Raw genomic sequence first — 10,779 nt, 5'->3', positions numbered from 1 at the left:
TGAGCCCAGGAGTTTGGGAACAGACAGGGAAACGTGGAAAACCCGTCTGTACTGAAAATATGAAAATGATGGCCGGGCGCGGTGGCTCACGCCTATAATCCCAGCACTTTGGGAGGCCAAGACGGGTGGATCACGAGGTCAAGAGATCGAGACCATCCTGGTCAACATGGTGAAACCCCGTCTCTACTAAAAATACAAAAATTAGCTGGGCATGGTGGCGCACGCCTGTAGTCCCAGCTTCTCGGGAGGCTGAGGCAAGAGAATTGCCTGAACCCAGGAGGTAGAGGTTGCGGTGAGCCAAGATCGCGCCATTGCACTCCAGCCTGGGTAACTCCGTCTCAAAAAAAAAAAAAAAAAAAAAAGAGCCGGCTATGCTGGCACACACCTGTGATTTCAGTTACTTGAGAGGCTGAGGTGGGAGAAACATCTAAGCCTGGGGAGGTTGAGGCTGCAATAAGCCATGATGGTACCACTGTACTCCAGCCTGGGTGACAGAGTGAGACCCTGTCATAAAGGAACAAGCAAGCAACAGATATTTTATGCCCTTCTCAGGGTAGGAAACAAAATTAACTATATACAGTTTTTTTCTTTTTTTTTTTGAGACAGAGTTTCGCTCTTGTTACCCAGGCTGGAGTGCAATGGCGCGATCTCGGCTCACTGCAACCTCTGCCTCCTGGGTTCAGGCAATTCTCCTGCCTCAGCCTCCTGAGTAGCTGGGATTACAGGCACGTGCCACCATGCCCAGCTAATTTTTTGTAATTTTAATAGAGACGGGGTTTCATCATGTTGACTAGGATGGTCTCGATCTATTGACCTCGTGATCCACCCGCCTCGGCCTCCCAAAGTGCTGGGATTACAGGCGTGAGCCACCGTGCCCAGCCCTAAATTTTATTTTATTTTTATTTTATTTATTTATTTATTTATTTTTTGAGACGGAGTTTCACTCTTGTTACCCAGGCTGGAGTGCAATGGCGCGATATCGGCTCACTGCAACCTCCGCCTCCTGGGTTCAGGCAATTCTCCTGCCTCAGCCTCCTGAGTAGTTGGGATTACAGGCACACGCCACTATGCCCAGCTAATTTTTTTGTATTTTAGTAGAGACGGGGTTTCACCATGTTGACCAGGATGGTCTCGATCTCTTGACCTCGTGATCCACCTGCCTCGGCCTCCCAAAGTGCTGGGATTACAGGCTTGAGCCACCGCACCCGGCAAATTTTATTTTTAATTTAATTTAATTTATGTTTTTGAGACCGAGTCTTGCTCTAGGGTTTAGGTTGGAGTGCAATGGTGCGATCTCAGCTCACCACAACCTCTACCTCCCGGGTTCAAGTGTTTCTCCTGACTCAGCCTCCTGAGTAGCTAGGATTACAGGCATGCACCGCTACGCCTGGCTAATTTTTGTATTTTCAGTAGAGATAAAGTTTCTCCATGTCGGTTAGGCCGGTCTCTAACTCCTTACCTTGGTGGTCTGCCCATGCTGGCCTCCCAAAGTGCTGGGATTTAAGCACTTTAAAATTTAAGGCCAAGCATTAAATTTTATTTTTAAATTTTAATCTGTTTATTTATGTATTTTGAAATTAGGTTATGAAACTGGCTCAGTTTTGTATTTTTGGTTGAGATGATGTTTTACCATCTTGCCCAGGCTGGTCTCAAACTCCTGGGCTCAAGCAATTCGCCATCTGGGCTTTCTAAAATACTGGGATTACAGGTGGATTCACTATGCCTGGCTGCAATTTTTTTTTTTTTTTTTAATTGTTTGTCTTTCCAAGAGTTTCATGGGAGAGAGTTTGGTTTGTTTATATTCATTCTAAATAGTAATTCAGGATGTCAGCTTCTGTTCTCATGAACTCTGAGGCTACAAGTCCCCTGGTTTATCATAGGACCATACAGGTGAAACATAAAAGAATAGAGCCAGGCACAATGGCGCACAAGAATCACTTCAACCCAGGAGGTAGAGGTTGCTGTGAGCCAAGATCATGGTATTGCATTCCAGCCTGGGCAACAAAGCAAGAGTCGGTCTCAGGCTGGGTGTGTTGGCTTACTCCTGTAATTCCAGCACTTAGGGAAGCCGAGGGGACAGATCACAAGGTCAGGAGTTTAAGACCAGCCTGGCCAACATAGTGAAACCACGCCTCTTCTAAAAGTAATACAAAAGTTAGCGGGCCATGGTGGCGCGTGCCTGTAATCCCAGCTACTCAGGAGGCTGAAGCAGGAGAATTGCCTGAACCCAGGAGGGGCGGAGGTTGCGGTGAGCCGAGATCCCGCCATTGCACTCCAGCGTGGGTAACAAGAGCGAAATTCCGTCTCAAAAAAAAAAAAAAAAAAAAGCAACAACAACAACAAACCCCTCTATATCCAAAATAAAGAAAGAAATAAGGAAACATAACGTTTATAATAAGTCATTTTGTTATAAAGAAATACAAAATTGTATACCCTAAACCAAGGTCTTAGACAGAAAAGGAAACCTGTGCACAGACTGGGGCGACTATGTCTTCTCTACTGTCCCCACCTCAAAGTTGCTTTCTTCCTTGTTGCCTAGAAAATCACCCTGATTGGGTATGATTGTTCTTTGCATATACATATTTTTTTCATTCTTTCCGGGCTGACCCTTGCGTAGGTGGTCGTTGGGCGTCACCTAGCGGCCGGCTTGCAATACAGGCCTCCTCCAGAGGCCTCTTGGGCTAACAGCACAGCGTGTGGCCCGCGGGGGCGACCGTCTTTCTAGAGTTCTCTTGTCCTCCGGAGCTCCAGCGGCAGCTGCCGAGGGAGGAACAGTCCCCGCTGTGAGCCGGACAGAGCTCGGGAGTCCTGCAGCCTTCAGCAGAACTGTCCCAATGGTACCGGCGCTCTGGGCGCGTTTCTTGTGTCGGAGCTCTGACATGCAGGGCTGCGGAGGGGAGGCTGTCACCGCGCTCCTGGCACGAGCAGAGTTGGGGGCTGCCCGGCTGCTCCCCAGCTCACGGAAGCTGCAGAGACCTACCCCGCGGGATTCACGAGGCATGGTGCAGGGGGCCGGGGACAGCCTTCAGGACCAGCTCTGGGCCCGCCTGGGTCCTGGCCGTCGAAGGCTCCGGCCGATGTTTTTCCCAAATCCCGATGAAGAGTCAGGGACCATCCTGTGCCATCTTTTGAGGGCTAGGAAGGGTCCGCCTGTGGGCTTTCCGAGCGCCAAAGGGGCCATAGGCTGCGCCGAGGCTGCCACAGGTTCCGGGGGCGCCCCTGCTTGGCGTCCACTCCCTCTGGTTTCCGCCTCTCCCCACCTTGGGTGGCTCATCCCCCGGGCTGGGACTGGGCTAGGGGAGTGTCCGGGGGTTGGCTGAGGCGCGGGTGTCGGAGGGTGAGGTCTGGCCGTCCGGGCCTTGGGTCTCGCCCACTGCGCGGTGGGAAGGAGGGGCCGGTCCCGCCCCCCTTGGGCCCTTCTCCGTCTTTCTGCCGCCCCGGGTGGACCAGCAGACAGCGTGAGGGAGCGGAGGGAAGGAAGGTTGGCGGAGTTAAACTCCCGGCAGACGGCTTCAGGCCCCGTGTGCCACACTCGGCCACTCCTGGCTTGTAGGGTGGACCCGGTGGGCCTCTGCCCTCACCACTGGCTGCCTTCTCTGTCCAGCTGCCGGGTCGACCAGATATCAGCTCCGAGGCCAGGACTTGGCCGCCGGCTTGAACGTTTAAGGTGCGGGAGGCAGTACCTCTTAGGTCCAGTAGAGGGTGCCATGACGGCTGACGGCCCTCCACCTTCCCGGGCTCGCCCAGGCCATCCCATTTCGGCCTCCAAAGTAGCTGCGGTTCTGGGGATCCTTCTGTTTTGTTTTGTTTTTTCCTAGCCCCACTTCGAGTTTATTTCCCCAGTACATTGCGTTATTGTTTGTTCTTTGTTTTTTTGCTCTCTTTCTCTCTCTTATGCTCTTTCCTGCTCACTGAAGTTGTTTCTTGTGTGTGTGTGTATATGTATATATAATACATATGTGTATATATGTATGTGTATACATTTTTTTTCTTCGAATGAGGTGTTTTCACTTCGTCACCTAGGCTGAAGTGCAGGTGTGTGATCACGACTCACTGCAGTTTGGACCTCCTTTTTGTAGAGATGAGGTTCTGCCATGTTTCTCCCGCTGGTCCCAAACTCCTATGCTCAAGCAATCCACAAGCTTCGACCTCCCCAAATACTGGGATTACGGGTATGAGCCATCCTGCCTGGCTATCTATCTATCTGTCTGTCTATCTAACTGTTTATCTATCATCCGTCTCTGTATGTCTGGTTCTATTTATCTATCTGGCTGTCTCTGTCTTGTCTGTCTTTCTGGCCTATGTATCATCTTTTCATTAGAGATGTGATCTTGCTATGTTCTCCAGGCTCTGGATGTATATTTCTTTTTAAAGTTGAATTATTGTTTCTTTTAGAGATGTTGTCTCTCCATGTTGCCCCCAGGATGGCCTTGGAACTCCTAGGTTGCAGGTATCCTCTGTGGCCTCCCAAAGTGCAGGGATTACAGGTGTGAGTCACTGTGCATGCTCTGGTCATGTTTTTGATGTGTTGGTTGTTTCCACTCCAGATGCATAATCTCATGTCTGAACATTCCTGCTGGTGTGATTGTGACCTATGACTTTACCTAGCACCAGAGTGATTTGGTGCTCCTGCACTGGCCAAACCCACAGAAGAGAATGTGAAATATCCCTGGACCCAGCACTGAGGTGGTGTGACTATTCTCCTGTCTTGGCACTGCCCACAGGGGACATTGTGACATCACTGGCTCTTGTAGCCAGGTGATGTGAATCTTCTGTCCAGCCTTGGCTCTTCTACAGGGGACATTGTGTCATATCGCTCTTTGATGTGACTCTCCTCTCTTACCTGGATGTTGCCCAAAAAGAGATTGTGACATAACTTTGGACCCAACAGAGAAGTAATGTGACTCTTCTCTCCTGCCTGTTCCTTGCCCACAGAAGAGAAAACGACTTATTGCTGAATTAGCACACAGGTGATGTGATTCTTCCGCCTGCTCACAGAAGTCACTGTGACATACATCTAGGCCTGTCACTGAGATTATGTGACTCTCTTCTTCCTGGGACCTGTCCACAGTGGGGAGTGTGACATATTGCTTGGCCCAGAACTACATGATGTGACTCTCTTCTTATGCCTGGGCCCTGCCCACTGGGGTGATTTTGACATGCAGCTGGGCCCAGCCCCAAGGTTATGTGATTCTACCTTCTTCCTGAGCCCCACCCACAGGGGCCATTATGTCATACCTCTGAGACCCTCAATTAGGTAATGTGACTCTTTTGTTGGGGCCCTCTTCTCAGGATATTGTGACATTGCTGAGCCCAGCATCTAGGTGATGTGACTCTTCCCTACTGTTTAGTCTGTACCCCAAAAAAGATTGTGACGTATCACTCTGTCAAAAACCTACATGAGGTTGACTGTCCTCTCCAGCCTAGGATCTACCTACATTGTTTATTGAGACATGTCACTGGGTCTAACCCCCAGGTAATGCAACTCTCCTGCATGAGCCCTGCCCATAGGAGTATTATGAGCTGTCTTTCTGTTAATCACCTAGGTGAGGTGACTCACCTCTTCTGCCTGGGACCTGCCAAAAAGTACTGTTATGTATCACTGAGCCCAGCACCTAGGTGATGTGACTCTTCTCTCATGCTTGGGCCCTGCCAAATGGAGTGTTTGTTACGTATACCTCAGCCCATCCCCTAGGTCATGTGATTCTTTTTTTTTTTCCTGAGTCCTACCCACAGAGAAAATTTTGACCTGTTTTTGGGCCCATCATTTAGGTGATGTGACACTTCACGGGCCCTCCCCACAAGATGTAGTGTGGCATATTGCTAAACCCAGTACATAGGTGATGTGGCTCTTCTCTATGGGTTGGGCTTTGCCCAAGCAGGGATTCTGATGTGTTGATGGGTCCACCACTCAACTGTTGTGATTCTCCTCTTCTGCCTAAGCCCCACATACATCGTGTATTGTGACATCTACTTGGATTCAGCATCCAGATGATAGAACTTTGTGTCATGAGAACTGCCCGCAGTATTATGATATATCTCTTTTTCTTTTTTTAATTTTTGAGATGGAGTTTCTCTCCTGTTGCCCAGGCTGTAGCACAATCTCGACTCTTGGCAATCTCTGCCTCCCAGGTTCAAGCAATTCTCCTTCCTCAGCCTTCTGAGTAGCTAGGCATGTGCTACCATGCCTGGCTAATTTTTTGCTTTTTGTTTTTTTTAGTAGAGAAAAGGTTTCTCCATGTTGGTCAGGCTGATGTGAAACTCTCGACCTCAGGTGATCTGCCCTGTTAAGCCTCCTGAAGTGCTGGGATTACAGGCGTGAGCCACTGCGCTTGGACCTGTGATGGGGTCTTTTTATGTTAGCCAGGTTAGTCTTGAATTCCTGGCCCAGGCTGTTCTACCTCAGCTTCTTCAATTTTTTTTTTATTGCAAGTGTGAGCCACCATGCTTGGCCTACTACATTAGATTTCTCATTTTGTTTCATACAAATTTTTCAGTTATTTATCTTTTTTTATTATTATTTTTTGAGATGTTGTCTATCTCTGTCACTCAGGCTGGAGTGCAGTGGTGCAATCCTGAGAATAGCCTCTACACACAGGATGCTTGAGGAGCCTAAGATGAGCAACTTTGGCCAACCTAATTGATGCATAGCCATTCCCAGCCCCTGTGGCCCCCCGATTCCTAATGGCCATCCACGATGTGGTCAGCAGTGGGGTACAGCATGGTCAGAGAGGGGCTCAGGGATGGAATGAAGGTTTTTCCTGCATTATCAAAATGATTAAAAAGTTTTCGGCCGGACTCGGTGGCTCAAGCCTATAATCCCAGCACTTTGGGAGGCCAAGGTGGGTGGATCACGAGGTCAAGAGATGGAGACCATCCTGGTCAACACGGTGAAACCCTGTCTCTACTAAAAATACAAAAATTAGCTGGGCATGGTGACGCGCGCCTGTAGTCCCAACTACTCGGAAGGCTGAGGCAGGAGAACTGCTTGAACCCAGGAGGCGGAGGTTGCGGTGAGCCGAGATTGCGCCATTGCACTCCAGCCTGGGTAACAAGAGTGAAACTCCGTCTCAAAAAAAAAAAAAAAGTTTTCAGGCCAGGCGCGGTGGCTCAAGCCTGTAATCCCAGCACTTTGGGAGGCCGAGGCCGGTGGATCATGAGGTCAAGAGATCGAGACTATTCTGGTCAACATGGTGAAACCCCGTCTCTACTCAAAATACAAAAAATTAGCTGGGCGTGGTGGCGCATGCCTGTAATCCCAGCTACTCAGGAGGCTGAGGCAGGAGAATTGCCTGAACCCAGGAGGCGGAGGTTGCGGTGAGCCGAGATTGCGCCATTGCACTCCAGCCTGGGTAACGAGAGCAAAACTCCGTCTCAAAAAAAAAAAAAAAAGTTTTCAAAAATGTGTCCAAACTTTCTTTTTACCCTTAAGTTGATACTAGGATGTATTAAACAAGCCGACCCAGGTAAGGGAAAGAGCAAGTGCATTTCAAGCCTCAGTTCACTTCTTTATTAGCTGTAATTCCATGGGCACGTGACCCTTCCTATGGGAGGCTGTTTCCCTGATTTTAAAAAGCACTGATGCTGTGGAGGGTGGAGGTGGGAGGTGGGCCCTGGACCTTTATCCAATCAGTGGCGCTGGCGCGGGAACTTCCCAATCAGGCCGGCAGTTGGAGCTGAGGGCGTGGCTTCCGGCCGTTGGCGGGGTCTTTGTCTCTGCTCCCGCCAGAGCTTGGGATCTGTCTCTGCGGCTCCGAGTCCTCCACTCCGGGAGCCCTCGAGACTTGGTTATATCCTCTGTTGCCCTGTGATCTGCAGGTCCTGGGAGACGCACAGCTAAGATGCCAGGAGACTCTGAAAGCCGGGAAACAGTGAGTGTGCGGGCCTGGGTATCCCGAGATGGGAGAGCGGGCTGTGAAACCGGCTGGACCTGAGTCCCCGCTGGCGCAGCTCCCCCAAGCCCCTCTGGCCGCAAGATGGCGGCTGGAGCCGCAGCCTGGACGGCAGCGTCCTGCCTGTACCTGCGGGGCGCCCTGTCTGGAGCTCTCTGGGCAGCTCTGCACCCGCAGCCCCGGATATTTCCGACATTGTTCAGGGATTTCAGGCAGGTCATCAGTGCAAAATTCCCACTCGGTGTGTGCGTGGGAGGGGATACAGCCCGTAGGGTCTTCAGCTTTTCCTGATAATAATTATTTTTTCTGTGAGACGGAGTCTCGCTCTTGTCTCCAGGCTGGAGTGCAGTCCTGCTCTCCCGGCTCTCTGCAACCTCCGCCTCCCGGGCTCAACCGATTCTCGCGACTCAGCCACTTGAGTATCTGGGATTATAGGCACGTGCCGCCGAGCCGGGTGAATTTTTTGTATTTTTAATAGAGACGGGGTTTCACTATATTGGCCAGGCTGGTCTTGAACTCCAGGCCTCAGGTGATTTCCCCCCCCCCTCCACCTCGGCCTCCCAAAGTGTTGGGATTACAGGCATGAGCCACCACGCACGGCCATAAAGAAATTATTTTGTTGTCCTTCTAATATTTATTAAACTTTAATCATCGTAATGAGTTTTTCTGTGAAATTTTGCTGCCATTCATTGAATGCCAGTAATTCAGAATGCCTGCTCTGCATGAGTACACACAGATTAAAACTATAGATATCTAAACAATTATTCTCTTTTTTTTTTTTTTTTTTTTTTGAGATGGAGTTTTGCTCTTGTTACCCAGGCTGGAGTGCAATGGCGCAATCTCGGCTCACCACAACCTCCGCCTCCTGGGTTCAGGCAATTCTCCTGCCTCAGCCTCCTGAGTAGCTGGGATTACAGGCACGTGCCACCATGCCCAGGTAATTTTTTGTATTTTTAGTAGAGACGGGGTTTCACCAAGTTGACCAGGATGGTCTCGATCTCTTGACCTCGTGATCCACCCGCCTCAGCCTCCCAAAGTGCTGGGATTACAGGCTTGAGCCACCGCGCCCGGCTACACGTAATCTTTGTTTTTTAATTTTTTGTAGGGATGTGGTTTTGTCATGTTGCCCATTAGGTCTTGAACTAATTTACACTCCCACCAGCAGTATATAAGCATTCCCTCTTCTGGAACCTTGCTGGCCTCTGTTATTGACTTGTTTTTGAGACAGAGTCTCACTCTGTCACCCAGACTGGAGTGCAGTGGTGTAATCTCACCTCACTGTAACCTCCGCCTCACGGGTTCAAGCTATTCTTATGCCTCAGCCTCCCAAGTAGCTGATAAAACAGAAGTGCACCATCATGCCCCACTAATTCAAGACTTCAGGACCTTAAACCTTGGGTTGATAATCTCACGACTCAGAAGGATCCCTTTAAACATTTGCAGTTGTATGCCCATTGGAGATCTTAAGGTAAATCTAACCAGTAAATTTTCTTCTCAATAGCAGATGGCAACATTAATATAGATAGCTTTTTTGGGGGTGAGGGACAGAGTCTCACTCTATGGCCCAGGGTGGAGTACAGTGGCGTGATCTGAGCTCACTGCAACTCCTGCCTCCTGGGTTCAAGCGATTCTTCCGCCTCGGCCTCCCAAGTAGCTGGGACTACAGGTGTGTGCCACCATGCCCATATAATTTTTGTATTTTCAGTAAAGACGGGGTTTCACCATATTGGCCAGGCTGGTCTCGAACTGCTAACCTTGTGTTCTGCCTGTCTCAGCCTCTGAAAGTACTGGGATTTCAAGCATGAGCCACTACTCCCAGACCTGTTTTTAATTCTGTTAGGTATTGCCATGCTGCTTTTCACAAAAGTTAAACTCACACTCCCACCGATGGTGTACAAGCATTCCCTCTTTCTGCAACCTTGCCAGCATCTGTTACTGACTTTTGTTTTTGAGATTCAGTCTCACTCTGTTGCCTAGACCAGAGTGCAGTGACACAATTTCAGCTCACTGTAACCCCTGTCTCATGGGTTCAAGTGATTCTCTTGCCTCAGCGTCCTGAGTAGCTGAAACTGCAGAAGTGTACCACCATGCCCCTCTAATTCTTGTATTTTTAGTAGAGTTGAAGTTTCACCATGTTCGCAGGCTGCTCTTGAACTCCTGATCTCTCGTGATTCACCCTCCTTGGCCTCCCAAAGTGCTGAGATTACAGTCATGAGCCACTGTGCCCAACCTGTTACTCACTTTTTTAACAACAGCCATTTTGACTGGTGTGAGGTGGTATCTCCTTGTAGTTTTTTGTTGTTGTTTTGTTTTTGTCTACATTTCTCTAATGTAATGAGCATTTTTTTTTTTTTCTTGAGACGGGAGTTTCGCTCTTGTTACCCAGGATGGAGTGCAATGGCTCGATCTCGGCTCACCGCAACCTCCGCCTCCTGGGTTCAGGCAATTCTCCTGCCTCAGCCTGCTGAGTAGCTGGGATTACAGGCACACGCCACCATGCCCAGCTAATTTTTTTTTATTTTTAGTAGAGACGGGGTTTCACCGTGTTGACCAGGATGGTCTCGATCTCTCGACCTCGTGATCCACCTGCCTCGGCCTCCCAAAGTGCTGGGATTACAGGCTTGAGCCACCGCGCCCGGCGAGCATTTTTAAAAGTATTTTGCTGGCCATGTATTTGTGTTTTGGAAAGCATTTGTTCATGTTTTTTGCCTACTTTTTATTGCAGTGGTATATTGTTTTTAAACTTAAGTTTCTTAATTCTGGATATTAAATCTCTGAAAGAAGAATAGCTTGCAATTTTCTTTTTTGTAGACTGTTTAGTCTGTTAATACTTTCCTTTGCTGTGAAAAAACTAATTAAGTTCTATTTGTCAATTTTTGCTTTTGTT

General features: G+C 49.2%; 1 protein-coding gene across 1 annotated transcript in view; it reads left to right on the top strand.

The window, feature by feature from the left end:
- The first annotated feature begins 282 nt into the window (after positions 1 to 282).
- LOC104650332 (uncharacterized) overlaps positions 283 to 10,779 on the top strand; it is a 29,083-nt gene continuing 18,586 nt past the window's right edge. The window contains exon 1 of the mRNA XM_074385648.1: positions 283 to 7,871. Coding sequence (XP_074241749.1) covers positions 7,842 to 7,871 — 30 coding nt within the window. The 5' untranslated portion in view covers positions 283 to 7,841. The remainder of the gene's footprint in view (positions 7,872 to 10,779) is intronic.

This window comes from Saimiri boliviensis, chromosome 14 (assembly GCF_048565385.1).
Source record: "Saimiri boliviensis isolate mSaiBol1 chromosome 14, mSaiBol1.pri, whole genome shotgun sequence".
NCBI classification, from domain to species: domain Eukaryota; kingdom Metazoa; phylum Chordata; class Mammalia; order Primates; family Cebidae; genus Saimiri; species Saimiri boliviensis.
The sequence above is the reverse complement of the archived record's forward strand: the minus strand, read 5'-3'. Positions and strand labels throughout refer to the sequence as shown.